The sequence below is a fragment of the Psittacula echo genome (genome assembly GCF_963264785.1).
Source record: "Psittacula echo genome assembly, chromosome: 23".
Lineage (NCBI taxonomy): Eukaryota > Metazoa > Chordata > Aves > Psittaciformes > Psittacidae > Psittacula > Psittacula echo.
In genome coordinates, this window is record NC_137748.1 from 4342970 (window position 1) to 4370913 (window position 27944).

Here is a 27944-nt window from a genome sequence, read left to right on the forward strand (position 1 = left end):
GAGGGTGCCCGAACGCCGCTCTCCCGGAAGTTGCCCGCGCGCGCGCGCAGTGCGGTTGGCGCCGGGCGGGAGCCGCGGCGGGGCAGCGGGCGGAGGAGCGGCGCGGGGCGGAGCGGAGCTGAACTGAAGTGAACGGGGCTGGGCCGCGATGCCGCGGGAGATCATCACCCTGCAGCTGGGCCAGTGCGGCAACCAGAGTGAGCGCGGCGGCGGCGGCGGGTCCCGGGCAGCGGGCTCCGGGCGGGGCCGGGATGCTGGGGGGGAGGGGGCGGGGCCTGGTCAAGGGGGCGTGATTTGATGATGAGGGCGGGGTCTAAAGTGGGCGTGGACCGATGGGGTGGGCGGGGCCTAGCCGACCGGCCTGGGCGTGCCCCGGGCTCTGGCCTGGTCCCGGAGGGGGCAGCGGTCCCGCACCCCCGTTCTGACCGATCCCCCCCTCCCGCAGTCGGGTTCGAGTTCTGGAAGCAGCTCTGCGCCGAGCACGGCATCAGCCCCGAGGGCATCGTGGAGGAGTTCGCCACCGAGGGCACCGACCGCAAGGACGTCTTCTTCTACCAGGTACTGCGGGCGCTGCCCCTGCCCGTGCTCGCTGTGCTGCGGGGTGCCCTGCGCGTGTCACCGGGGTGATCCATGTGGTGGGGCCGCTGACACCGCTCCAGCAGCCCCCAGCCTCCGGGCGCTGCCCCCGGGCTGGTTGGAGCAGCAGCCTCAGGCAGGATGCTGCCAGCACTCCTTCTGTGCTCTGCGTGTGGAGGCAGAAGCACGAAGCTGAGGTGCCATAGATACCTCCTGACGTAACCACCCGTTCGGGGAGAGCCCCCCCTCCGCCTGCCCCGCGTTCGTGGGCTCATGGAGCTGCTGTGGGGTGGGCGGGTTGCACAGAGCAAGTGTCCTTCCTCCTCCTCCCCAGGCGGCGGCTGTGCCGCGCTGTCCTGCGGCCAGGGGGTGGCACAAGCATTCCCTGTTTCTTCTGCACTGATCTTGCTGCTCCTCCTCACAGGCAGACGATGAGCACTACATCCCACGAGCCGTGCTGCTGGACCTGGAGCCCCGAGTTATCCATTCCATCCTGAACTCCCCTTACGCCAACCTTTACAACCCAGAAAACATCTACTTGTCTGAGCATGGCGGGGGAGCTGGGAACAACTGGGCCAGTGGCTTCTCACAGGTAACAGCTTTGGTGCTCCTGGGTCATTTGGTGTGAGGCTGAATCTCTCTCATGTCAGGCTCAGGACATGGTTTCTGAGATCCACCTCATCCTTCAGCAGGGACTCACACCGGGGCACCCTGGGCACAGGGGCACACTGCCAGCCTGCCATGGTTCACTCCAGGCTTGAGCTGCTCTTCTCTGTTTTCTGTGGGAAAGGAACAAGCTGTGGTCTGGTGTCTTGCAGGGAGAAAAAATCCACGAAGATATATTTGATATAATAGACAGAGAGGCTGATGGGAGCGACAGCTTGGAAGTAAGTACATCAGGGGGGTTGGACCTGGTTGCCCTGCCTTCAAGTCAGGTAGAGCAAGTTTGGCCTCGGGCACTGTAGAAGGAGGGGAATGGCATGGAGGGCCCAGGGAAAGGGTGGGAACATGCACCTCTGTTTCATACAACCGACTGGAGGTGACGTTGGAGCTATTCTGGTCTGTTGTGGGGTGGGAGGAACCCGGAGCCTCCTGAGCAGCAGTTGCACGTTGTGCTGTGTGCAGAGACACAGTTGCCCTGGCTGGAGGTGTTGGTGGTGGCACAGGGGGCTTTGCTCTGCCTGCTCCTGGCGCTGAGCTGCACCTTGAGCTGCCCGTGTCCTGCTTCCTTGCAGGGCTTTGTGCTTTGCCACTCCATTGCTGGCGGAACGGGCTCGGGACTGGGCTCGTACCTCCTGGAGAGGCTGAACGACAGGTGAGTGCTCAGGCTGTCCCTGTCCCTCCCGGCGCCCGGCCCAGCCTCGGCGCCCTGCCAGAGCACAGCGCTGACTCAGAGCCACCACCCCCACCCAAACACTGCCTTGTGCAACCCCTGGCACGCTGCCCCGCGAGGGGACGGCTCCTGATACGCCTCAGGACCTCAGAGACTCTGCAACTGGCCTCAAACTCTGCCTTCTCTCAGCCGTACTCAGCAGGCAGCTGCCTTTAGACACCCTGCCTGTGCCGGGGAGGGTGGGAGGCTGTAGTTGTGGGCTCTGAGCTGCCATCGCTGCCTGTTTGAGCTTGCAGCCTCTTGACAAGGCTTGTAAGCAGCTGCTTAATCAGCTTGTGGATGGCTCAGCCTCGCCTGCAGCGCTGTCTGGCAGCTTCCTCCTGTACTGCTGGGGTAGGCACTGCTGGGACAAATTCTCTCCCTCGCTGGGAGCCAACTCTGGCACGAAGCACTGGTGACTCAGTGCTGTCCTGAGCCCTGGAGACTGCACAGGGAGCTTGTGGGAAGACAGAGTGCTGGCTCAGTGGTGTTAACTCTTGAGATGGCTGGGCTTTCTCACCAGGTATCCCAAGAAGCTGGTGGAGACCTACTCAGTTTTCCCAAACCAGGATGAGATGAGCGATGTTGTGGTCCAGCCCTACAACTCTCTGCTGACACTGAAGAGGCTGACACAGAACGCTGACTGCGTGGTAAGAGGAGTCTCACCGTGTTCCAGGCAGCTCCTGCGTGGCAGCCCCGTCCCTGCCGCTCAGCAGCGTGGCCTTTGCTGGGGCAAGTGCTGTAGGGAGTTGGGTGAGGGCCACAGCAATGGGCTGTGTGCCCCAGGCACAGCATCCCTCTCCAGAAGGATGCTCAGATGTGAGATGTGGTGACTCCAGAAACGAGGGCTCTGTGCTGAGTGCTGCTGTGCTGTCCAGTTGGGCATTGCTGCCTCCACGACCCAGCACATTCTTCCCACGGCAGCACTGGCTCCGCTTCCTCTGCTTGCACTCGAATCCAGCCTTGCTTTCAGCACTCACACATCCCAGCCAGGCAGCATCTTCAGGCTGCACCAGGGCCTTCGCTCAGCTCCTAACCAAGACACTGCTCATCTCTCCCAGCTTATCCCTGCGTGAGGCAGGGCAGGAGCTGCTCGCTGGGGCTGTTGGGAACTGCAAGGTGCTGGCCCAGTGGCAGAGCTCTTTGGGAGAGCGCTGAGGAGCTCAGCCAGGACGGGAAGGAAAAGCTTCCATCGACAGTGTCAGTTAGGCTGCACATGGGTCAGCGAGTGGGTTCTGGTGACTGCCACCTGCTGTGGTGCTCAGGGCCTGTGCTGGGCAATGGATGCCCTAGGGCACAGGCTGGGACTGCCCTGCCCAGGCTGAGGCTCCTCACAGAGCTGGTTCTTTCCTCTTGCAGGTGGTTCTGGACAACACGGCCTTGAACCGGATCGCGACAGACCGGCTGCACATCCAGAACCCGTCCTTCTCTCAGATCAACCAGCTGGTGAGAAGGGGCAGCCTGCATGGGCTGTGTGGAGCAAGGTTTGAATGTGACCGTGGGGTGATGCGGGTGCTCACCCCAACCTCTTCCCCCAGGTCTCCACCATCATGTCTGCCAGCACCACCACGCTCCGGTACCCCGGGTACATGAACAACGACCTCATCGGGCTCATTGCCTCGCTGATCCCCACGCCCCGACTGCACTTCCTCATGACGGGCTACACACCGCTCACCACCGACCAGTCGGTAATGCTGCCGCCGGGAATGCCCCTTCCTGGGGCAGGAGCTGCCACACTCACCCCGTGCACGCTCACCTCATAACACCCATCAGTCCCGTGGTCCTGGTGTGAGCTAGAGTTGCGTGTTCCAAACCCCAGGCCCACGTGGTAGCCACGTGTGACGTGCATCAGACATGAGCAGGCCCTTGCGTGCCTGCTGGGTTCCCTGCTGCAGCCATGGGAGAGCTGACAGCATCTGACCTGACAGAAGCACCCTTAGAAACCGTGGGAGCGAGCCCAGCAGAGTGGCCCTGCCAGTCCTGCTGCCCCACGGGGCCACCAGCCCAGGCTCTCTGGGTCAGAACACTGTTGGGTGTTGTCATTCATGGGCTCCAGGCATCATGTTCTGTGTTCTGGGGGAGGAACTGCCACCCCTCTCCTGCCTCACATGCTACCACTTGCGTTCAGCTCATCCCCAGCCAGTGCCCCTCATTAGGGTGAGGTGTAAGAGGCTCTCACTGCATTGGCCGTGCTGCAGGAGCTCACTCACAGCTGCTCTTCTCCTTATGTGCATTCCCTCAGGATGTTGCTCAGAGAAGCAAATCTGAGAAACTGCTGGCTCTGAAAAGGGTATCGAGTGTGTGACCTGTCCTCTGCCGAGGAGTGTGGGGAGGGCTCAGCCAGTGCCTGAAGCTGGGCTGCCACATGCAGAGCTCTCCTTGACCTGAGCTCTCCCTTGGGTACCAGCCCTGGCTCTGCCAGCTCCCTGTGCCTGTGGTGGGCAGTGGGATCGAGCCTTCTCCTGTCCTGCAGCCCCGCTCCTTGCCTGGACAGCAGAACAGGACAGGAGTTTGATAGGAGCAACGTGAAACGTGTCCCTGTCACTCTGGTCTCACCTGAGCCTCACCCCAGCCCCTGCTGTGCTGCTGGGGGGCAGCTCAGCACCCTTGTGTTGGAGCCTCTGCCAATGCTCTGGTTCTCAGCCTGGCTCTGCCTGTCGTGTGGCTTTGGGATGTCCCTGTCCTGCATGTGGCTTTGCATGTGTGTCCATCCCCGGGGCAAGGGCTTCTCCATGCATCTGCCCTCTGCTCCTGTGTGTGTGTGTGTGCAGGGCAGAAGCTCTTCTGCTCCCTCTGACCCTGGGCTGGCATTTGCAGGTGGCCAGCGTGAGGAAAACCACAGTCCTGGATGTGATGAGGCGATTGCTGCAGCCTAAGAACGTGATGGTGTCCACAGGGCGAGACAGGCAGACCAACCACTGCTACATTGCCATCCTCAACATCATCCAGGGGGAGGTGGATCCCACACAGGTGAGCTCCCATGGCCATTCCAGATGGTGATGGTGATGGCATGGCCAGCCAGGGAAGAGCATGGTCACCCTGTTCCTGGGGTAGGACTGAGCCATACCTGAGAAGTGGCTCCAAGTTGCTCCTATGGGCCCTGGCCTTGTGGCAGGCTGCTAGTCCCTGACCATGAGCAGCTCCATTTGCTGGAATCCACCTTCCTGCAGCCAAATACCCTGTGAGGAGCAGCTCCTGGGTCTGCTGGGACCAGGCTGCTCTGCCCATCACCCTGCTGCCCTTCGCTGCTCTCATCCCACCAGGTTCACAAGAGTCTGCAGCGGATCCGGGAGAGGAAACTGGCCAACTTCATCCCCTGGGGTCCTGCCAGCATCCAGGTGGCTTTATCCCGCAAGTCCCCCTACCTGCCCTCGGCACACCGTGTCAGCGGCCTCATGATGGCAAACCACACCAACATCTCCTCGGTGAGTGCTTCCCTCTGCACCGTTGGGGCCCCATTTGCAGCTCTCACATCCCTTCACTCCCTATTGCACAGTCCCTGGGGGTCTCACAAAGCCGCAGCAGGCTGGGCAGCCGAGGGGAGGGGGGCACAGCTGGGCTGGGGTCCCATTCATCCTGGTGCCGCTCTCCAAGGAGCAGGCTGTGGCCGGGCTCCTTCCTCCGGGCTGGGTGCAGTGGGGCTCCCCGGGGAGCCCTGGCCGCGCTGAGCCCCGCGCCGCCCGCAGCTGTTTGAGCGGACGTGCCGGCAGTACGACAAGCTGCGCAAGCGGGAGGCGTTCCTGGAGCAGTTCCGCAAGGAGGACATCTTCAAGGACAACTTCGACGAGCTGGACAACTCCCGGGAGATCGTGCAGCAGCTCATCGACGAGTACCACGCGGCCACGCGCCCCGACTACATCTCCTGGGGCACGCAGGAGCAGTGAGTGTCCTGCCGCGGCTGCCTCCACGCACGCCGGCGGGGCTCGGCCCTGCCATGCCCACGTTTAGCATCCCTCAGCGCTGCCCGGCTGCGGCGCCGGTGGCACCGGCTGCACACACACACGCGCTGCGCTCCTCGGCGGCAGCAGCCCCTCAAGACCCTTGGCAGGGGACAGCCCCTGCTCCCCCCGTGCCCTGGCCCAGGACAGGAGTGGGGCAGCTGCGCGCTGCACTGGGAGGGAACCTCTGCCCATGCGAGCACCGCTCGCTCGGAGGAGGGTGATGAGAGCGAACCCAGGGGCTTGGAACAGGCCTGGCCTGATGAGGTGGGTGCGCGCAACCCCTGCGGCCAAAGGCTCTGTGTGGCTGAGCTAGTCCTTGCCCTGGGCACGAGCCTTGTTCCTCCTTCGCCAGATCAGGCCTGGGGCACAGGCTGTATCTATATTTTTGTAGGTTATTTTGCTTTAATAAAGGCTGCTCCTGCACTGACGCTGCCTCCGCGTCTCCCTACGCGAGCAGCTGGGCAAGGAGCAGCTGCAGATGCTGCCGGGGCCAGCGCTTGCTGTGTCCAGCCCCACTGCGCAGCCGCAGCTCTGCAGGGTCCTGGGAGCACTCGGACCGGGGCCGCTGCTCCCCTGCACGTCCCAGTGGGGCCGGGAGCTGCTGCCGCCGGGGCCACTGCTGCGGCAGAGCCAGAAATACCGGCAGGACCTGCTGCCACGGCTGACCAGGGACAGGAGCCGGCGCCGCCCTGCCCCTGCCCGCGGTGCTGGTTCACAGGGACGAGGCCCCATGCAGGGGCCACGAAGGGGCCCTCATCCCGCAGGGGACGGCACTGCAGGGCAGGACCCGAGCTCAGCGCCGGCCGGTGTCAATGGGGACGGCCGGACCTGGCAGTGCCCAGTCCTGCCCTGCGTGATTCAGGCTGCAGGGGACAGGGCTGTGGGGTGGCGCTGGCGCGGGCCCAAGCCCACAGGCAGCCCAAGGTGAGAATTAGCCTTTTCCTCTGACCCTGTGGCACGGACCACGAGGCTAAAAATACCCCTCAGCACCGGGCTCCCACGCCCTCTTTGGCACCAGCCCCGCCGAGGCGCCTGCAGCCGGGGCAGCCAGTGCCAGGGGGTGCCGGGGAGCCGGAGCTGCCCGCGCTGTTGGGGAGCTGCCAAAGGCTGTGGCCAGCAGGCGCTGCCCGCAAGGACACGCTGTGCTGCTCCCGCTGCGTGTCCCAGGCCCTGCAGCACTCCCTGTCCCGGGATCAGGGCATCCCAAGGCAGCCCCACCGCAGCCCCACCGGCACGGGCGCCGCAGCCTGTTCTTTGTGCATTTATTAGAAAAACAAACAGCTCCCCCCCATCCCCGAGACAGAACCGACGAACGGGACAGAGGCAACACCGAGGGGCCGAGCCCCCGCTGCCGTCCCGGCCACCCCTGCGCCAGGAGCCCCGCACGGGGCCACTGCGCCAGGACCAGGAGGAGGGCGCTGGGCCAAAAGCCGCCCGCAGCTTTCCAAGAGGGGTGGGTTCAGCGGACGGACGCAGACGATGGCACAGCACCGCTGCCCAGCGCCGGCACACAGGCAGAGCTGCCGGGCAGCACGAGTGCTGGAGGCGAAGGCACTGGGGCACAGGGACAGGGACAGGCCTGGGGGCAGCACAGGGACCTGCTGCCCTCCAGGGAAAGTGCTGGGAGACGTGGGGGGCTCCAAATAAATTAAGGGAGTCACCAGAAAGGCACCGGTGGTGCGGGGGGGGCAAACCCTGGCCCCTGCTCCGGAGCCACCGCGGACTGGCACAGACCTGTGGCTCAACACCGGCCGTCACGAGCACCCTGTGTGGCCGCACCGGGCACCGGGCTGGCTGTGCAAGGAGCCCACGGGTGGCTGCTGCTGCCAGGGCCCGGCTGTGGGGCAGAGCCCCCGGGGCAGCGCGGTGGGGTCGGAGGCAGTGGGGCTGGGGGCCGGCTCCGGGGACGGGGGCGGCTGCCGGGCGGCCGCAGAGGCGAGGTAGGTGTTGAGGAGCTGCGCGATCTCCTCCACCTGCGGGCAGAGGGGACACGGGGCAGCCGGGGGCAGCCTGCATGGGGCAGGAGGGTGCAGGGGGACGGAACCCCCGTACCTGGGAGGTCTCGAAGAGCAGGTCCCGGCCCTCCACAGAGATGCGGAAGGTGCTGCTGTCGGAGGCGCCGAAGGAGGAGATGCGGCCGTAGCAGAAGCTGTCCAAGGGCTCGGGCTCCCCAGGCTTGTAGAGCGAAACGGCCTTGGCGCCGATGCCGAGCCAGAGCCGCTGCGGTGCGGCCCCCACGGGGCTCTGTGGGCACAAGGGGGTCACAAAGCTGCAGCGGCCAGGGCTGCCCCCCCCCAGCCCCGCAGCCCCCGGCGCCTCACCGCACGCACGTCTACGTCGAAGAGCGTGGAGCCGAAGCCGGGCCACTCGCGCACCAGCGCCACGTAGGCGGCCATGGCCTCGGGCCGGCCCATGCCCTGCAGCAGCTTCCACTTCTCCAGGATGGCGGCCATGGTGCTGGCACCCTCCTCCCGCAGGCGGCCCCGCAGGCGCTGGTCCCGCTCCGCGCGCTGCTTGGCCAGCGCCTGCCCCCAGAGCCCCCCGGCCAGCAGCCCCGCGCGCAGCCGCGCGCCCCGGCACTTGGCAGGGGGCCGGTGGCGGGGGGCCGGCAGCCGCGCGTGCAGCACCTGGGGTGGGAAGAGCTCCTCCAGGCGCGGGAAGGGCGCATGGGTGGAGAAGTCGCTGTTGAGGCTCTGCAGGCGCAGCGCTGCCAACGTCTGCAGCGTCTCCTCCGACGTGGGCACGTAGCCCCGCAGCACCATCTCGTGTGCCTGCAGGAGGGCGGCGTGAGCTGGCACGGCACGGCCACCATGGCACGGCAGAGCCGTCACAGCACAGCACGGCATGGTCACCATGGCATGGCACAGCCATCACAGCACGGCACGGCATGGTCACCATGGCATGGCACAGCCATCACAGCACGGCACGGCATGGTCACCATGGCATGGCACAGCCATCACAGCATGGCACGGCATGGTCACCATGGCATGGCACAGCCATCACAGCACGGCACGGCACGGCCACCATGGCATGGCACAGCCACCACAGCACGGCACGGCATGGTCACCATGGCATGGCACAGCCATCACAGCACAGCACGGCATGGTCACCATGGCATGGCACAGCCATCACAGCACGGCACGGCATGGTCACCATGGCACGGCACAGCCATCACAGCATGGCACGGCATGGTCACCATGGCACGGCACAGCCATCACAGCATGGCGCGGCATGGTCACCATGGCACGGCACAGCCATCACAGCATGGCATGGCATGGTCGCCATGGCATGGCATAGCATGGCCATCCCAGTGTGGCACGGCGCTGCCACCGCATCACAGCTCTTACCTGCTCAAAGAGGAGAGCGAACTCCAGGCTGTCCCGCGGGACGTTGTCCGTGTCCAGGAAGCCGTAGTGTTTGAAGCAGAGCCGGCACGGCGGGTCCTGCTCCCGCTCCTCCCCGGCCAGGCTGCAGGAGAAGAGGCTGGCCCCATCAGCATGGGAGCAGGCAGGGGAAGGCAGCCCCGTTCCATCCCATCCCATCTTCCCCATAGGCAGCAGAGCAGGACATTTACTTTTCAAACCTGGTGAGGACGTCGGCCAGCAGCGTGGCACTGCCCACGGGGTGCTCCCGCCGCCGGGACTGCTCATAGAGCGCAAAGAGATTGGGGCTCTGGGACAGCCCCAGGCGCGACACCAGCTCCTGAGCCACCTGGGGTGAGACAAAGGCAAGGGGCAAGGACAGGTCAAGGTGGCCAAAGCCCCGGCCCCTCTCCCCCAGGGCTCAGCTGGGGCGGACCCACAGGAGCCCTTCACCACCCGCAGCTCGCTGCCTGCCCAGCCCCTTACGTCGAATGCCCCAAGCCCGCTATGGCTGCAGCCCCTCACCTCCTGGGCCGTGGTGTGGGAGCTGATGGCCACGCTGCAGGCTGGCGCCCCGGGGCAGTGCACGGTGCAGATCATCTCCTGCCGCCGCATCAGCACCAGGATCTCCTCCAGCGAGGGCACGCACTCCCGTCCTTTCGTCTTCCCCAGCGCCTCCCGGATGAAGCAGGCGTACTTGGCCATCTCCGAGGCGGGGAACCGGCTCTCTGTCCTGCAAAGGCACCGAGGGGGTCAGAGCAGCACTGACCGGGTGAGGGCTCCGGCACCCTCCCTTCCCGCAGCCGGTGCCCGGTGCTCCGCCGGCACTCACCTGTCCAGGTGGAAGCGCAGGAAGCGCAGGACGGGCGGGGAGGGCAGGAAGGTGCAGCTCATGCAGGTGAGCAGCTGCCAGTAGTGCAGGTCGCCCTGCCCGCCCGGCGCCGGCGGCTCCGTGGTCTGCTTCACCAGCTGGCAGTAGATCTCGTCCACCAGCGGAGGCAGGTCCAGGCAGGTCTGCAGGACGCCCTGCATCAGCGGCACCGGGTCCCGCTCCGACTCCAGCTGCTGCAGCGAGTTGAAGAGCTTCACGGCCTCGTCGCGCAGCGCGGTGTAGCTGCGGGGGCCGGGGGCTGCGGGACAGCATCGGGGTTAACAGCCCCATGGGCTTTCACAGGACCCCCCCAGACCCAGGCACCCGGGGCCCAGCACCCCCCAGCCCTGCACAGCTCCTAGCAGGGCCATGGACCAGGCTTTGTGCCCCTGCCTGCCCCTCACCGCTTTGGTCCAGGCTGCCATAGGGAAAGGGCAGCAGGGGAGCGTAGAGGGGGCTGCTGGTGTAGCGCAGGATGGGGTTGCAGCGGTAGATCTGCTCCAGCACCTCGGGGCTGCCGCAGTGCTCCTGAGAGGGTGAAACAATGAACTCAGCTGCAGAGGGGCTGCCTGGCTGAGTGCTGGCACAGGTACCCATCACCACCCAGCACAGGTACCCACCATCACCACCCGGCACAGGTACCCACCATCACCACCCGGCACAGGTACCCACTATCACCACCAAGCACAGGTACCCACCATCACCACCCGGCACAGGTACCCACCATCACCACCCAGCACAGGTACCCACCATCACCACCCAGCACAGGTACCCACCATCACCACCCGGCACAGGTACCCACCATCACCACCAAGCACAGGTACCCACCATCACCACCCGGCACAGGTACCCACCATCACCACCCGGCACAGGTACCCACCATCACCACCTGGCACAGGTATCCACCATCACCACCCGGCACAGGCACCCACCATCACCACCCGGCACAGGTACCCACCATCACCACCCGGCACAGGTACCCACCATCACCACCAGGCACAGGTACCCACCATCACCACCCAGCACAGGGCACATGAGGCCCCACCGACCGCTCCCCCCCACACCAGCAGGTGCTCACCTCGACATCGCGCATCAGCAGCTGGGTGGGTGTCTGCACCGGTGCTTTGCTGTCGATAACCTTCTGCACCGCGCACACCCAGCGCACGGCCTCCTTCAGGCGCTCCGTGTACAGGCGGTAGCAATGCTTCCTGCCAAACACCGTCACGCTCCAGTAACCTGCAAGGGACAGAGGCACAGACACAGCTCACCCACTGCCCACCACTGGGCACAGCCCCTCCTCTGGGTGATGGAGACCCCCCGGCTGGGAGGGTGACACAGGGCACAAGGTGCTTCCCGGCTGCTGGGTGCCGGCGCCTTACCCGTCTCCTTGTAGGTCTGCTTGTCTGGCCACAGCACGGAGCAGAGGCTGGTGAGCACGAGGGAGCCCAGCCGCCGGGCCCCCTTCTCATTGCTGCTGTAGTAGTCCAGGGAGTCGGGTGTCAGCACGAACCAGTACTTCCGAGGCCGGATCCAGGGGGTCTTCACGCCTCCCCGCACCTCCCGCTGCAGCCAGCCTGGGAAGGGGATGATGCTTCAGCTCCTACTGCCGCCAGCAGCATCCATCCCACCAGCCCTTTGGTGCAGGGCAGGGTTTGTCCAGTGCTCCCCGTGCCTCTGGGGTGGGACCCAGACGTGGTCGGAGCACGATCTGCCTGCTCCAGAGGCAGAGGCCCCTGTGCCCAGCATGGCTACACCCACCTTTAATGAGAGCGTCGGGGTCATCCTCCACCGGCTCTGGGCCCTTCTCCACGATGAGGCTGCGCATCTCCTCTGCAACAAGCAGGGACCTGAGGGTGACATGGGGCTGAGCGCTGGTGCGCACCAGAGCCTCCCACAACCCTGGAGCAGGGACCTGGCCTGGGGGCTGGGAGGATCTGGGTCCTGAGGGGCTCTGGGCACCCCACAACCCCACGGTGGGAACACAGCAAAGCCATCGGGTGCAGATGACCCTGGCTAAAAATAAGCTGTTTGCAGTCGTGGCCCTGCCAAGGAATTCGGAAAATGAACAACCAGGAAGGAATGTTGGCGGCCGTGCCGGCACTGGGAGGACAGGGAGCGAGCAGGCCCCTGTGCCACGGCACCCCATATCCCTGGGCACGCATTGCCCCAAGGCATGGCCTCTGCTGGTGGACACGGCCCAGCAGAGCCTCCTGGCTGCAGCAGAGCCCCTGTTGGCTAAGCCTGCGGCAGCCAAGCCATCAGCAAGGCAAAGGGATGGAGACGTGCCCAATGATGCGCTGGGGATGGGGACAGAGTGTGGCAATCCCAGCTCTGCCAGCCTCTGCTCTAGCCCATAGACCAGCACAGCTTGGTGCTGGCTCCGTGGGCAGGAGGGCGCAGCACACACCAGCACCACTGCATCCCACCAGTGTGTGCCAGACCCCCAGCTCCTGCAACACCACGCAAGGGATGGGATGGATGGGATGCCCAAGCAGGATGGACACAGGGCATCACTCACCGCTCTGAGCCACTGCTGCTGCGGGTGGGCTGGCTCAGGCTCACCTCCAGGGACCCCTAGGGAGGAAGGAGATGTCTCAGCCCCACAGTCACTGCCTGGCACCCAGTGTCTGCTCGCCTCCTCGCCAGCCCAGCTCCAGGCCCTAAAGGGACAGGCTCAGTCCTGCTGCAGTGGGGCCGGGAGCCCCGGTGTTCCCATGGCAGCCATGGGGGCACTCCGGGGTGCGGGGCAGCCGCCGGGCGCTCTGGCTGCGTGTCCTCGGCTGACCCGGCCGGCTGAACACCGTGCAGAATTGCACAAGGTCAGTGCTGAGTAATGCGCTTAGGGCACAAAGTCCCATTGTAATGGGGACACTGACTTCCTGCCCGCGGCGGTGGGACGCGGCGCAGGGAAGTCCCTGGCCCCGCAGCAGGACAGGGGCCGGTTCCTCCTCGTGCAGCACAACTCGACATGGACGGTGCCGCTCACGTGACGACCCCGGGGCACGTGCTGGGACACGAGGCAGAGCCCAGGCACGGGCAGGCACCGGCGCTGCCCAACGGGGCAGCCGCAGGCACGGCAGGCCGGAGCACGCCACGGAGCGCCGAGGAAAGGAGACGGCTGCTAAAAATAGTGCCAGGGAGGGGGGAGCCGCTGCAGGTACGGCTGTGCCAGGGCAGCACCGGCACTGCTGAGCAGGGGCATTAAGGGCATTTGTACAGGGCCAGTGATTGTCCCGCTGCCGAGGCTGCGGAGGACCCCATGCACTGCTGCATGGCTGCAGGCACCGAGACGGGAGCAGCTCCTTCTCCCCAGGAGGACGAGGCCATGGCGGCTCCTTCTCAGGGATATAAATAACCAGGAGTGGAGCCGCGGTGGCAGGGTCGGGGTAGCTGCTCCCACGCTCCCAGGAAGGGGCGGCCGCTGCGGCGGGTTCCCAAAGAGCCCTGGCCACGGTGACGGGCTCCCTGGGGAGCCGGCGTCACGGCCGCCCCCGCCAGCCCCGGCTCATGGGACGCGGGAAGCCCAAAGACAGTTCCTGCCATTGCCGTGCCCTTGGCACTGCCACCGATGTCACCGGGCCCAGCTCCAGCCCTGCCGCTGTCCCCTGTCCCTGTGGGACTGGCAGAAGGAGACCTGCTGGCAGGGGATAGGCGGCGGGGGGGCTCAGGCCCGTGCAGCAGGCACCGGGAAAGGGGCCGCAGCAACCGGGAGAGTGTCACCACCCCCAGACGGTGCAGAAGGCAGCCGGGATGGGCTGGAGAAGCGCCCGGGAGCCGGGCTCCCCCCGCCGCCCCGCGCTATCACCGTTCCCCACGCAGCCCGCCCGAAGGAAGCGCCGGTTTCCGCAGCTCCGCTTCTCTAAACAGAGGAAGCGACCGGAGCGGGGAGATCCAGGCCAGTTCCCCGCACGTGTTCCCGGGGTGCTGCGGGCCGATAACAGCCCCGGCCGCTCCAGCAGGTCTGTGGGGAGCCGGTTCCACGCACCTCAGGCATCCCGGCCGCCGCACGGGGCAGGTCCGGCCACGGTGCGGATCCGGCGCTGCCGATCCCCCGGGCTGCCCACCCGTCCTGGCAGTGCCCCGGTTTCGCTCGCACCCCTGCACCCGTCGGGCGTCCCGTCCCACCGCCGCGGCACCAGGAAAGGCCCCGCACCAGGACCCAGCCGGCCGCGGTGCCCGCGCCCCTCGGTTCTGCCCTCGGGCTCCGGGATCCCCCGAGCCCCGCGGGGACGCGCCAAGGGCAGCCCGGGCGGCGGGATCGGCGGGGACGTGCGCGGGCAGGCGCGGGGCCCGGGCCAAGCCGGGCCGAGCTGCGCTCCCGGGCGGGAGAAGCCGCGCACCACCGGTCCCGCTGCACAGTGCCCAGCCGAGGCCCCGGTGCATGTCTCGGCGCCGGTACCGGCCCCACCTGGTCTCCCTGGGCGCGGAGCTCGAAGGACGCTTCCTCCTCCTCCTCGCCGTCCGCCTCCCGGTCCGCCTCGCCGTAGTCCCGCCGCAGCAGCGTGAAGCCCTGCCGGCAGCACAGCAGCCACCACAGCCCGCCCGGGAATGGCATCGCCCCGCCGGCACCGGACGGGACCGAGACCGGCCCCGCCGCCCTCCACGCGCCGCTCACCGGCCGCCACAACCGGGACCGGCCCCGCCGCCGCCCCGGGCGGGCCGGGCCGGGCGCGTCACCGGCAGCCGCCAATCGCTGTGCGCGGCCCGGGGCGGAGTCAGCGCGCCCGGGGCGGCGGGGCCGCCGCTTGCGTCATCTGCCGGGCGGGGGCGCGCGCCGAACGGGGGGAGCACCGGGGGGTACGGGCTGCGGTGGGGTCGGTGCTGTGGGCACCAGGCACCGCCTGAGCCCGGTGTGAGCACTGGCACCGCACGCAGCTCACCGGTACCGGCACCGGGCCCCGTGCCCGGCAGAGTGCGCTCGTTCCAGCAGCCCCGGGGTTTCACTGTCTGCACGTCGAGCCCCACGGCACCGGTGCCATGCGCTGCCCCTCATGCCGCAGCACCGACACCCGTCCCAGGATGGCAGCTCAGCCGGCATGGTGCCAGTGCCAAGCATGTGCCAGGGGCAGCTCATGGGCTGGAGGGCCCCATGCTTGGCCTGGTGCTGCCACCATGGGGCGCGGGTAGAGGGGGCTCGTGGTGGGGTCATACCCGGTGCTGTAGCAAAGCAATGCAGCTCAGCCTGGCCCTGGGCCCTACCTGGCAGCAGAGGGTCCGTGGGTGCTGATGCCGTGGGTGCTGTGCCAGTGCCTGGGCCCTGGCCTTGCTCTCAAAGCCCCAGAAGGGGTTAAGCACATCAGCCCCGGCTCTGGCTGTGCTACAGCTGTTGGGTCAACACGGTCTGTGGGAGCCGGGTGCTGGGATGCGCACGCAGGAAGCATTGCTGCCAGCTCTCCTCCCACACAGCCTGTGCCGGGCCTGCGACGGGGCTGAGCCCTGCTGCGGGGCCATTGGGGCAGCCAGGGCAGGCAGCAGCACCACGGCAGAGCCGTGGTGGGGGACACAGCGATGTGAGGAGATGGTGGCACCGCTGTGGGGCCAAGCCCAGCACTGCTGGGGGCCAGTGCAGGGAGATAGTGCCTGAGTCTGGCCCCACCATCAGCAGGGTCAGCCGGGGGCTGTGGGGATGAGGGTCCATCACCCAGGCCCTTCACTGTAGGGATGCGGATGCTGAGTCAGCAGTAAAGGTGTTTCCGGCCCAGCAGGAGGTGAAAGGTCCAGGACAGCTTCTCCCATTGGAACGCTGGGCTAATCCCGAGAGGGACCTGGGGGTGAGCAGGAAGCAGCCTCCAGCCGAACAGGACCAGGAGGTGCTTCCCCACATGCTTGGCTCCTCCGCAGACACCGCATGTGCCAAAGCCAGGCTCCGTCCTGCTCCTGGCACCCTGGTGCAGCCGCGCTGCGCCGGGGGTCTGTGCCCTCGCAGGGTGCCAGCCCCGGGGCTCGCAGCCCCTCCGGCACCGTGGGGGCAGTGCCCTGAGCTCGGCCAGGGGCTGCGCTGGGGGTGACCCCCACTCCCGCCCCAGCTCCCCCTCACGGGGGGAGCCGCGCACCCCGCGAGTCCCCGCTCCCCGCCCGGTCCCTCCGCCCGCAGCCGGTCCCCGCCCGCTCCACGGCTGCCGGAGTCGCCCCGCGCCCGGGAGAGCCCAGGCAGGGGGCGCGGGAACGGGCGGGACACGGGCAGGGAGCAGGCAGGAACCGCGAGGTTCTGCTGCCGCCTGCAGGCATCCCCGGCCAGCACCGGTGGGCACGGCCTGACCCCAACCCGGGCAGCCCCGGCTCGCAGGGAGACGGCGCTCACCCATCGGGATTCAACCGGGGTTTATTGCGAGGGTGGGAACCGGCCCGGGCCCACCGGAACCGCGCAGCCCCGCAGCACGTGTGGCACGGCACCGCACCCCGGAGCACGCGTGACACTGCATCATCCTCTGGAGCACGTGTGACACTGCGCGGCACCCCAGATCGCATGTGCCATGACATGATCCCCTGAAGCACATATGACATTACGTGGTCCCCTGGAGAATGTGTGACATTGCAGGGTCTCCCATGCCCAGCAGTTCACTGCACAGCAGAGGCACTTGCAGGGCTCAGGGGCTCTGTGGGGCTGCTCTTCCCTCTGCCTGTGTGTGCACAGGCACCGTGTGAGACATCAGTTCTGCCATGCACAGACAGTGCTGTCCCAAGGGAGCCGCAGAGGGTGCAAGCCCCGGGGTGCTGGTCCCTGTGCCAGCCATGGGCACCGTGTCCCTACACCACATCGGGGCAGGTGGAGAGCGACGTGCGCCGGCGGGGACTGGGGCAGCCGGGGCAGTGCGGGTCAAGGGGCCCCACGCAGCCGGCATCGCTGGCCAGCAGCCACAGCTCCCGGCGGAAGCGCTGGCCCAGGAAGGCGTAGAGCAGGGGGTTGAGGCAGCAGCGCAGGTACGCCAGCCCGCCGGTGACCAGCAGCGCCAGGTCCTTGCGGCGGCTCTGGGCGCAGCTCACCTCCCAGCTGGCCAACAGCTCGGCGGCGTCCAGCAGCACCATCAGGCTGTGGGGCAGCTGCAGGGCCACGAACACCAGCACGAGGGCCAGCAGCACCCGCAGCGCACGGTGGGGCTGGGCACCACGGGCCGCCAGCAGCGTCCGTGCCACGGCCGCGTAGCAGCTCGCCATCACAAGGAAGGGCACTGCGAAGCCCAGCACAACCTGCACCAGGTTGGTGGCCCCTCGTGCCGCCCGCGAGACCGCGCGGGGGAAGACGACGCGGCAGAGCCGGAGGTCCTGGTGCTGCTCCACTTGGCCATAGATGAACTGCGGCAGCGCCAGCAGCGTGGCCAGCAGCCAGGCCAGCCCCGCCGTTAGCCAGCCATGACGGCGAGCCCGTGGGCGCAGGCGGCAGGCAGCCGGCACCTGCACAATGGCCACATAGCGATCCACACTGATGCAGGTGAGGAAGAGGAAGCCGCTGTAGAAGTTGAGGGCATAGAGGCCCTGCAGTGCCTTGCAGGTGGCTGTGCCTGGGGACCAGCCCTGCAGCGTGTCAGTGACAGCGAAGGGCAGCGTCAGGAGCAGCAGGAGGTCAGACAGGGCGAGATGCAGGAGGCAGACGTCGGTGATGCTGTGTGCCCGGCGGTACCGGGTGTGCGTGAGCAGCACCAGCCCGTTCCCCACCGTGCCCAGCAGTGAGAGCAGCAGGTAGACAGCAGGCTGGTAGGTGCGGGCAAAGCTCTGCACCGTCTGCTTCTCACAGAGCTCGGGCAGGATGCCACTGTCCCATGAGTCCCCATCCTCCCATGGGTAGAAGTCGGTGGTGGCTGTCAGCTCCACTGGAACGGGGCTGGGGGTCACCTGTGCAGAGGAGGGTGTCAGGGATGCTCGCACCCAGGGAGCCTCCTCCACCCGGCCCTGCACTCAGGCAGTTTCCATCTCACACCCACCCCAAGCAGACGGAGGTTCGCCGTGTGCTCAGTCATTGTGAGAGCAACCACAGGCTTCAGGAGCAGCCGCTTGCGATGCAGAGCTGGTGGAGACGTGACCCCGGCCGTGGCGTCCCCAGTGCAGCTCCACATCCCATGAACAAACCGTGCTGCTCCTCAGCTCCCCAGGGGCTCAGCACCCAGCCCCCGGCCCTGGCTGCCCTATGCAGAGGGACCTGCCCAGAGCATCCATGCAGCACCCTGGGGACCCCAGTGCTGACAGCCCCACAACTGCCCAGTCCTGCTCCCAGCCACAGAGGTCTTGGGGACTCTCACTGCCTTGCCCAGCCTGCAGGCAGCTGTGCACTGTGCTCCCAGCTCCCAGCCTCTTGGCCCTGCTCCGGGCAGAGGGACAGCACCGCTCCTGGGTTCCCATTGCCATGGAGGTCAGGATCCAGCACGGCTCTGGCTCAGAGCAGCCTCATGACAGCAGTTTCACCCCAGCTCCCACCAGTGAGCCTGAAACCCCACCCATTCCAGGGCCGCAGGTGGGATGTGAACTCAGTGCTGCGGGAGGTTGACTCCCCAGCAGGTCCTGCAGCCCATTCCCTGCTCCAGACCCTGGGGACTTGGGGGACTTGGGGCACTGGGCACCGCCCTGCGTTCCTGGGGCTTTGACTTTCAGCCCAAACCCACACAGCTCGTGAGAGCCGTTTAAAAGCAGCACAAAAAGCCAGTGAAGAGGGTGTCCCCCTGGATCGTGCAAGCCCCTCACCCTGCAGCCCTCACCTGCTCCTGCATGGCGCAATGGGACCGTTCCCCTTGGCTGGCGGGTCTGGAGCCCTCGGTGTCTCGCACTCTGCAGCCTGTGGTTTGGCCACGTGCAGCTCCCGATACCGAGAGCGGTGCAGAGCTCACAGGCCCAGCCCCGGGGAGGAAGGCGGGGAGGCAAACGTGACCCTGCTCTGGAGCGCATCCTGCATCTTTTACTCTGTGGCTACCATCTGTGCTCTGGGGATGGAAATAGCAGCACTGCTCAGCCCCGGCCCCGTGGGGCTGGGGGACAAGCTAGGGCAGCGGGGTCTGCTAGGGGCATCCAGTGCTGGGAGATCCCAACCTTACTGGGCCTGTTTGTGGCTGCTGCCCCAGAAGGGCTGCCTGATTTGCAGCTGGAGGGAAAGGGCCATGGAGCTGAGCATGGGATGGAGCTGAGCTGGGCACCGGCAGAATGCTGGTCCCAGCCCAGCCTTGCCCTGCACCCTTCAGCCCTGCAGCACTGGGTATCCTGTTCTGGTTGTTGACAACAAAATTCCCAGCTCCTCATTAAGGAGCAGCTTAGTTCTTGTAGGGCACAGGCCCCTCTTTCCTTTCCCCAGGGAGGAACAAACTGATCCCCAGCTTTAGCGGGCTTCCATCCATTTGCTGTGGTAATCCCTCAATCCCCCTTTCTCCCCACTATAGCCATCTCCGTCGTGGCTTATCCCAGCTCTGCCTTCGGCCCTCCTGCTGCCTGCAGCCGGGCAGGGTCCCTGCCAGCCCCCCCTGCCTTGCTCCATCTGCGGGTTTCTGTTCCCTCTTTCGCCTGCCAGCCCAGGCTCGGCTCTGCCTGCGCAGGAAGCAGCCCTGGCACCCGCAGCCCTACCCCGCGGTGCCCAGGACGGATGGGCAGCACCCCGGTGCCAGCGGTGTGGAGCTGCCCGCACCGAACCCTGCCAGAGCCCCGGTGCACCCCATCCTCGGGGCTGGGTTTGTGGGGCTCGCCGCAGAGCAGGGGGACACAGAGCACTGCGCGGTCTGTGGGGCAGGCAGCATATGTAGGACACGCGGCTGTCAGCCCCCCCCGGCCCCTCTGTGGATGTCTGGGGATGTTTGGGAACAGACAGGATAAATCCCATCTTCTGCACCACTGGAGAGAGACAGGCGGCCCCGAGACCCGCAGACCTTAATCTGCAGCTTGATTACAAACTGCTGCCACATCTGCCGCTGGTGAGCTGGGGGCACCGATCCAGCCCCCCCCCCCCCCGGCTACCGCTGGCTCTGGGCACCGAGACCAGGACCCGGTAACAGTCGGGGAGCTCCCTGCACGTCCCTGTTCGCATCCCCAACCTTAACCCCCGGGGAGCATCCCTCGGGGGCGCGGCACAAGGGAGAGCGGGGGGAGCCGTGGCTCTGCGCTGCGCCGCATCCCGATCCCGGGGACGCCCCCCCTCCCGCCGTGGGCGGAGCCGCCGGCCCCGCTCCGCCGCGCGGCTGCAGCACCGGGAGCGGCGGCGCCCAGGGCGCTCGGGGCGCTCCAGCATGAGCGCTCGCCGCCTCCTCGGACTCCTGCTCGCCGCCTGTACCGGCCTCCTGCGCCCCGGGCCCGGCTGCCTCGCACGTAAGTGGGGCCGCAGCCCCGGCAGCGGCCGCTCCGCACTGCGGGACCGCACCCGTTGCCCGGTCCCGCATCCCTGAGCCGCATCATTCCCTTCACTTCCGTTCTCCCGGGCATTCCCCCTTCTCCCCCGGGCATCCCCCGTTCTCCCCCTACCCCCCGGTCCGCATCGTCCCCAAGGTCACCCCCGGACACTGGAGTCCGTGCGCCCTCCCCCCCGCTCTTCCCCGGTCCACCCCTCCGCAGCCCCCCGCCGATGGCACCGCACCGGCCCGGAGCCTCCGGGAATGCCCCAAGCACCCGGCCCTCTGCGCTGCATCCCCGGGCGCGGCCGCGCTCCGCCAGCGCCGCCAGCACCTCGGCCATCGCCACCGCCGGTCCCGGCCCCGCTGCGGGGCGGCACCGGACTGGTCCCTGCTGCCCCTCGGAGACGGAGCCCTTGGCCCCTTCCCCCGGGGCCGGGGTGGCGTGAGGACGCGCGGGCTGCGAGGGATGGAGGCGGGGGAACGGTGCAGGCAGGGACGGTGCAGGCAAGGGATGGTGCAGGCAGGAGCGGTGCAGGCAGGGACGGTGCAGGCAAGGGGTGGTGCAGGCAGGAACGGTGCAGGCAAGGGATGGTGCAGGCAGGGGCGGTGCAGGCAGGGACGGTGCAGGCAGGGGTGATGCAGCATTAGGCGCAGCGCGGCTGCCCTGGCCCCGCAGTGAGGCCGGGGGTGCAGCAAACGTTCCTGGGCTCCCGGGTTCCGTCCGACCAGGCCGGGGGGGCCCTGCGCGGGGCTCGGGACCCGGCTGGAGCCGTCTCTGCAGGGAGGTTGGCCGGGGCGGGGGGGGGCCGGGGGGGGTCCCGGCGCTCACGTCAGTGCAGCGCGGCCGGTGCGGGCGCCGGGGCCCGCAGAGGTGTGTCAGCTCCGCTGCAGTGGGAGGGCAGAGCAGGAGCTGGACCCGCCGCTCCGGCGGGGTCCCGGGGTCCCCAGAGCCATAGAGATCACCCCAGCGCCCCGAGCCCGGCCCCAGCCCCGCTCTCCCCGCAGGACCCTGCTACGATGAGCTCGTCTCTCCCCTGTACTCCTGGTCCCTCGGTGCCTCCTCCAGATACAACATCTTCTACTCAGCCACCTTTGCCCGGCTGCACAGTGAGTCCCCAGGGACCGGGGTGCAGATGGGGTCGGGGGAGAGTCATGGGCAGGGGGTGTCCCCTGCAAGGTCTTGCCTCCTGTGGGACTGAGGGGTCCTCGGATGCTCACCCGGGTTGGGGGTGAGCCCCGCAGCCCTCCAGCTCCCACCCACAGCCGGGTGCTGCAGTGGGGCTGAGCCGTTCCCCCTGCAGGCACCAGTGGCTGGTCCCCTGACCCCAAGGACAAGCAACCCTGGCTCCAGATCGACCTGATGCAAAAGCACCGGATCAATGCAGTGGCCACGCAGGGGACCTTTAACACCTACGACTGGCTGACGCGCTACATTGTGCTCTATGGAGACCACCCCACCAGCTGGAAACCCTTCTTCCAGCAAGGCAGCAACTGGGTAAGGGCTGCCCAGGGGTCCCTGCGGGACAGGGATCCTTGGGAGGAGCGACTGCCTGGAGTGAGGTGCTGATGGTGGCCCTTCATCCCCAGACGTTCTTTGGGAACGTGAATGAGAGCGGGGTGGTGCGGCACGACCTGCACTACCCCATCCTCGCGCGCTACATCCGCATCATCCCGGTGGCCTGGAACCCGCGCGGGAAGATTGGGCTGCGCCTGGGCCTCTATGGCTGCCCCTACCGTGAGTACCCGAGCTGGGGCTCCAGCAGCCCTGCGTGGGGAGGGCTCCACTCGGCCCCTGGCTCCAGCACGTCTGGAGAACCCTTTCCCAGAGGGGTTGTGTCCAAGCCGTCTGCAGTCATCAGTTCTGGCATGAAATGTAACAGGATGGAGCATTCCCCATGCCAGGCGCCTGCTGCTGTGGGCAGTGACATGACCGGGGCCACTCTGCTCTCCCCAGGGTCCCATGTGCTCTACTTCGATGGGGATGATGCCATCTCCTACCGCTTCCGGGCCAAGAGGATCAGCACCATGGAGGATGACATCTCCTTTAACTTCAAGACGCTGGAGCAGGACGGGGTGCTGATGCACGGCGAGGGTGCTCAGGGAGACTACATCACAGTGGAACTCAAACAGGCTCAGCTCTTCCTGCACATCAGCTTAGGTGAGCCAGGGCTGCGGGATGAAGGGCTGGGGGACACAGGGCTGGGGAGCCACCAGCTGAGGCTGCCCATCCCCAGGCAGCAGCCCGGTGCACGCCACCGAGGGCCACACGACGGTAACAGTGGGCAGCCTCCTGGATGACCAGCACTGGCACTCACTGCACATCGAGCGCTACGGCCGCCACGTCAACCTCACGCTAGACGGGGAGGTCAAGCGCTTCCGCTGCCACGGGACCTTTGACCAGCTCGACCTTGACACGGAGGTGGGTGCAGTGGGCAGGGAGCTGCCAGGATGCTGATGCACAGCAACCCAGCAAGGGGCTGACCATCTCTCTCTGCCTCCCAGCTCTTCTTTGGGGGTGTGATTGACCAGGACAAGCAGCACCTCACCTACCGGCAAAACTTCCGGGGCTGCGTGGAGAACATCATCTTCAATGGGGTCAACATCGCTGACCTGGCCCGGCATCGGAGACCCAACATCCGCTTCGAGGTCCAGCCCTGGGTGGTAGCCCCTGCCCGGGGGCCCTATCCCTGCTGTGGGGGGACCCTTTTCCTGGAGGAGGACCAGGTCCTCAGCCCCACTGTGGGGTGATGTGAGGACGGGCAGTGGCTGTGCTCAGCCGAGCGGCACTGCATTGACCGTGGGAGGTTGTTCCTGGCCCGGGGCATCTGCTGGTCCTGCCAGGCAATGGGATTGATCGGGAGCGATCGGGGCCAGGGCTATGGGGATGGTTTGATATGGGATGAGTGGGATGGGATGGAACGGGATGGGATGGGATGGGATGGGATGGGATGAGGGGGCATCCCGCTGCTCACCACCTCCTGTGGTCGCCCCCAGGGCAGCGTGGGCCACTACTGCCGGGACCAGCTGTACAACCCCATCACCTTCGCCGGCATCAACAACTACGTGCAGGTGCCAGGGATCCCACGGAGGAACCGCCTCTCCGTCAGCTTCCGCTTCCGCTCCTGGGACACCGCCGGGCTCCTGCTCTACACCAGCTTCGCCGACCGCCTGGGCTCCCTCGAGGTGGTGCTGAGCGAGGGCCAGATCAACGTCTCCATCGCCCAGCCTGGCAAGAAGAAGCTGGAGTTTGCCGCAGGTGGGCTGCGGGGCCAGCGTGGGGCCGGTGTTAGGCTGGCGGCAGCATCTCTGATGCGCTGTCCTGTCCCTGCACAGGGCATCGCCTGAACGATGGCTTCTGGCACTCGGTGCAGCTGGTGGCACGGGACGGCTCAGCCGTGGTGACCATCGATGATGATGATGGCGCCGAGTTCCGGGTGGCGCATCCCTTCCAGCTCCGCACCGGCAGCCAGTACTTCTTTGGAGGTGGGTGGCGGGGGGAACCGGGGCGATGGGTGCCTGGGGACTGCTCACCACGCTGTGCCTTGCAGGCTGCCCCAAGCCAGCCTCAGTTACCAGCTGCCGCTCGAACCAGACGGCCTTCCACGGCTGCCTGCAGATGCTGAACGTGGACATGCAGCCCGTGGACATGGAGCTGCTGGAGCTGCAGCGGCTGGGGCAGTACTTCAATGTGTTCTTCAACGTCTGCGGCATCACAGACAGGTATCAGTGGAGACAGGGGTGCTGGTTGGGCACAGGCGGGCACTGGGGGCTGCACTGGTGCCGGGACAGGAGCCTTCTGCGCCCTCAGGTGTACCCCCAACCTGTGCGAGCACGACGGCCGCTGCATCCAGTCCTGGGATGACTTCATGTGCATCTGTGACCTGACAGGGTACAAGGGAGAGACCTGCCACAAATGTGAGCCTGGGGTGTCGGCATGGGGGGCAGCACAGGCCCCTGCGGTCCTCCCACTCCCCCCCACGCTGACCCCAGCCCCGTTTCCCTCTTGCAGCCCTTTACAAGGAGTCGTGCGATGCTTACCGGGTCAGCGGGAAAACCTCAGGGAACTACACCATCGACCCGGATGGCAGCGGCCCGCTCAAGCCCTTCACCGTGTACTGCGACATCCGAGGTGGGGGCAGCGGGAGGGTGCCCCCCTCTACCCAGTGCCCCCAGGGGCCAGCCTCTGCCTGTGTACTGGGGCTGGAGCAGGACGGAGGGAGCAGGGGGGTCCTGGGGGTTGGACCTAGCATCCCCCTGCCTCCACAGAGGACCGAGCATGGACCATCATCCGGCACAACCGCCACTACGCCACGCGGGTGACGGGCTCCAGCGTGGACCAGCCCTACCTGGGCGCTGTGGAGTACTGGAACGCTTCCTGGGCCGAGGTCTCGGCGCTGGCAAATGCCTCCGAGTACTGCGAGCAGCGCATCGAGCTCCACTGCTACAGCTCCCGCCTGCTCAACACCCCCTGTGAGCAGCGGCGGGAGCAGGGCCATAGCGCGGGGCCGTGCCGCGGGGCCGTAGGGCGGGACCATGCTGCGGGACCACGTCCTCACCCTCCCCTGTGCCCGCAGCCGGGCTGCCCTTCAGCTTCTGGATGGGCCGTCACGACGAGCGGCACTACTACTGGGGGGGCTCCCGGCCGGGCATCCAGCGCTGCGCCTGCGGCCTGGACAAGAACTGCGCTGACCCCAAGTACTTCTGCAACTGTGATGCTGACCACGCGCTGTGGTGAGTGGTGGTGGGGTGGGACGGGGGCACAAGGGGCACAGGGTTAGGGGCAGAAGGGGCAGAAGCCTCTCATGGCCCCTCTGACACGTGTGCCGTGCGCAGGCGGACGGACAAGGGTCTGCTGACCTTCGTGGACCACCTGCCCGTCACACAGGTGGTGGTTGGAGACACCAACCGCACCGGCTCTGAAGCCCAGTTCCTGCTGGGGCCCCTGCGGTGCTACGGAGACCGTGAGTGACCGGACCCACAGAGGGTCCCGTGCCCCGGGGGTGCCGTGACGGTGGTGGTCCATGCCCGTCCGTCACCGCTCCTGCTCCCCACAGGCAACACCTGGAACACCATCTCCTTCAACAAGGGCGCAGCCCTGCTCTTCCCCACCTTCCAGGCCAACCACAGCCTCGACATCTCCTTCTACTTCAAGACCACCGCCCAGTCCGGCGTCTTCCTGGAGAATCCCGGCTCCCGAAACTACATCCGTGTGGAGCTCAACAGTACGGGCAGGCAGGGGGGCGAGGGGCGGCGTGACCGGGGGCTCCTCCCAACTCCGTGTCCCTCCAGCCACCAGGGACGTGGTGTTTGCCTACGACATCGGGAACGGGGATGAGAACCTGACGGTGCGGTCGGCGGTGCCCTGGAACGACGACGAGTGGCACCAGGTGAAGGCTGAGCTCAACGTGAAGCTGGCGCGGCTGCGGGTGGACAAACTGCCCTGGGTGGTGCGGCAGGCTCCGCCGCAGAGCTTCGTGCGCCTGGACTTCGACAGACCCCTCTATGTCGGTGAGAGCCCGAGGCCACATCCCCGGTGCCCGGGTCCCTGCGTGCCGCCGGCGCTGACTCTCGGCCCCGCTGCAGGCGCGGCGGAGCACAAGATGCGCCCGTTCCTGGGGTGCCTGCGGGCGCTGCGGATGAATGGGGTGACGCTCAACCTGGAGGGCAAAGCCAACGAGACAGAGGGTGTGCGGGTCAACTGCACCGGGCACTGCCAGGACCCGCCGGTGCCCTGCCAGAACAGCGGGCTCTGCGTCGAGCGCTACAGCCACTACAGCTGCAACTGCAGCGTCTCTGCCTTCGATGGGCCCTTCTGCAACCACGGTGAGTGCGGGGTCCGCCCCGGGGCTGGGATGGGGCTCCCTGGTGTTCCCCCGGTGCTTCCATCACCCCGTGCATGCCCTGCAGACATCGGCGGGTACTTCGAGGAGGGCACCTGGGTGCGGTACAACATCTTGCCCATGTCGCTGTATGCTGCCCGCGAGTTTGCCAGCATCATCAGCAGCCCCTGGCAGCCCCTGCCTGGCTACAACCTCACCAGCGAGGAGGTGAGCTTCAGCTTCAGCACCACCGCGGCGCCCGCTGTGCTGCTCTACGTCAGCACCTTCGTCAAGGACTACATGGCGGTGCTCATCAAGGATGATGGTGAGGAAACCTGCAGGGACCTCCCTGGGTACCGCTGCCGCACAGGACCCTCCTGCCTGCCAATGCCAGCCACCAGCGCTGTAGAGGGGCTGGACCCGCTGCCCAGAGCCCCGGCCCCACTGATGGCCCCACTCTGCCCACAGGGAGCCTGCAGCTACGCTACCAGTTGGGCACCAGCCCCTATGTCTTCGCCCTCACCACCAAGCCAGTGACAGACGGGAGGCCCCATCGGGTGAACATCACCCGCCTGCACCGCACGCTGTACACGCAGGTATAGGCTGTGGGGCTCCGGTGGGGCTGGGAGGGGGCACAGGCAGGGTGCGGGAGGCAGCGGAGGCTCGGCAGGAGCTGGCACTGTCCCTGTCCCCAGGTGGACTATCTCCCGGTGATGGAGCAGCAGTTCTCCCTGTTCGTGGACAGCAAGCTGGACTCGCCCAAAAACCTGTACCTGGGGCGCGTGATGGGTGAGCTGGGTCCTGCCCTTGGCTGCCCACTCCCATGCTGGGGTCTCAGGTTCTTCTCTGCCCAGCACGGTCCTTGCCCTCTGCAGGGGATGAGCCTTCTCCTTCTGTGCCCCCCCAGAGACCGGTGTGATCGACCCCGAGATCCAGCGCTACAACACACCTGGCTTCTCAGGCTGCCTCTCAGGGGTGAAGTTCAACACTCTCGTCCCTCTCAAAGCCATCTTCCACCCCACCAGTGTCCTGAAGCCCTACAGCATCCGTGGGGAGCTGGTGGAGTCAAACTGTGCCTCCATGCTCCCCCTCACCACCATCCTCATCCCTCCCGAGATGGACCCCTGGTACATGGACATAGGTAGGTGCTGCACCATCAGCTGCGGAGGGGATGCTGCAGCACAAGACCCCATTGCAGCCGGGTCTCAGCCTCTCTGTTTCTGCAGATTTCCCCCATGTGCACGATGATGGCTGGATCGGGATCATCATCGGGTGTAAGTGAAGCACGCGGCCGGTGCCCTCACCTCTGCCCTGGCCCTGTGCTCCCCCCCAGCCCCTCACTGCTGCCTCTTCCCCGCAGTTGTGATCTTTCTGCTCCTGCTGCTCGGGGGGCTGCTGGTGCTGCTGTACTTCTACTACCACCGATACAAGGGCTCCTACCACACCAACGAGCCCAAGGCCATCCAGGACTACGGCAGCGCTGCCAAACCGCTGTCGGCACGCAAGGACCAGAACCTGCCCCAGATCCTGGAGGAGGCCAAAGGGGATTAGTGGTGCCCGGGGGTGGGACGGGCTCGCAGCCCCACAGCCCTGGGGCCGAGCGAACATCGCGGGACCAAAGGGCCGAGCGCTCCTGAACTGCCAACACCCGCCGCGGGGCAGGACCGGCCCCGGAGCGCGGCCGGGACCCAGCGCCCAGCCCCGG

At 66.9% G+C, this 27944-nt stretch overlaps 4 protein-coding genes across 4 annotated transcripts; 2 read left to right on the forward strand and 2 right to left on the reverse strand.

Annotated features, from left to right (window-relative positions):
• The first annotated feature begins 4 nt into the window (after positions 1-4).
• TUBG1 (tubulin gamma 1) lies at positions 5-6316 on the forward strand. The gene is made up of 11 exons (XM_080633206.1): positions 5-197; positions 446-558; positions 1001-1168; positions 1395-1463; positions 1812-1891; positions 2472-2598; positions 3308-3394; positions 3487-3636; positions 4766-4918; positions 5212-5373; positions 5635-6316. Exons 1-11 carry the CDS (start codon positions 149-151, stop codon positions 5830-5832), a joined length of 1356 nt encoding a protein of 451 aa, XP_080489332.1. The 5' UTR covers positions 5-148; the 3' UTR covers positions 5833-6316.
• Positions 6317-7496: 1180 nt separating this feature from the next.
• On the reverse strand, positions 7497-14775 carry PLEKHH3 (pleckstrin homology, MyTH4 and FERM domain containing H3). Its single transcript, XM_080633557.1, has 13 exons — positions 14531-14775; positions 12641-12696; positions 11881-11969; positions 11502-11696; positions 11201-11358; positions 10527-10650; positions 10084-10381; positions 9777-9984; positions 9464-9600; positions 9237-9357; positions 8211-8660; positions 7942-8133; positions 7497-7862 (listed from the first exon to the last, which is right to left on the reverse strand). Exons 1-13 carry the CDS (start codon positions 14675-14677, stop codon positions 7644-7646), a joined length of 2394 nt encoding a protein of 797 aa, XP_080489683.1. The 5' UTR covers positions 14678-14775; the 3' UTR covers positions 7497-7643.
• Positions 14776-16869: 2094 nt separating this feature from the next.
• Positions 16870-18173, reverse strand: CCR10 (C-C motif chemokine receptor 10; the record flags this gene model as incomplete). Its single annotated transcript, XM_080633280.1, has 2 exons — positions 16870-17952; positions 18042-18173. 2 exons carry the CDS (start codon positions 18171-18173, stop codon positions 16870-16872), a joined length of 1215 nt encoding a protein of 404 aa, XP_080489406.1.
• A 2145-nt stretch (positions 18174-20318) lies between these two features.
• Positions 20319-27790, forward strand: CNTNAP1 (contactin associated protein 1; the record flags this gene model as incomplete). Its single annotated transcript, XM_080633617.1, has 24 exons — positions 20319-20397; positions 21426-21527; positions 21722-21915; positions 22008-22155; positions 22375-22578; positions 22655-22839; positions 22923-23066; positions 23415-23676; positions 23754-23903; positions 23969-24140; positions 24229-24335; positions 24430-24549; positions 24687-24890; positions 24995-25151; positions 25254-25381; positions 25475-25642; positions 25710-25928; positions 26004-26243; positions 26328-26564; positions 26708-26835; positions 26935-27028; positions 27147-27380; positions 27466-27513; positions 27600-27790. The coding sequence occupies 24 exons, from the start codon at positions 20319-20321 to the stop codon at positions 27788-27790; spliced, it is 3915 nt and encodes a 1304-aa protein (XP_080489743.1).
• Between the last annotated feature and the right edge of the window lie 154 nt (positions 27791-27944).

Coding starts and splice junctions, on each gene's coding strand:
- TUBG1 (XM_080633206.1), top strand. CDS start 149: ATGCCGCGGGAGATCATCACCCTGCAGCTGGGCCAGTGCGGCAACCAG. Junction 2,599..3,307: donor CACAGAACGCTGACTGCGTG/GTAAGAGGAGTC, acceptor TTCCTCTTGCAG/GTGGTTCTGGACAACACGGC. Junction 3,395..3,486: donor TCTCTCAGATCAACCAGCTG/GTGAGAAGGGGC, acceptor CTCTTCCCCCAG/GTCTCCACCATCATGTCTGC.
- PLEKHH3 (XM_080633557.1), bottom strand. CDS start 14,677: ATGCCATTCCCGGGCGGGCTGTGGTGGCTGCTGTGCTGCCGGCAGGGC. Junction 9,358..9,463: donor GTCCTCACCAGGTTTGAAAA/GTAAATGTCCTG, acceptor CTTCTCCTGCAG/CCTGGCCGGGGAGGAGCGGG. Junction 8,661..9,236: donor TCGCTCTCCTCTTTGAGCAG/GTAAGAGCTGTG, acceptor GCCCTCCTGCAG/GCACACGAGATGGTGCTGCG.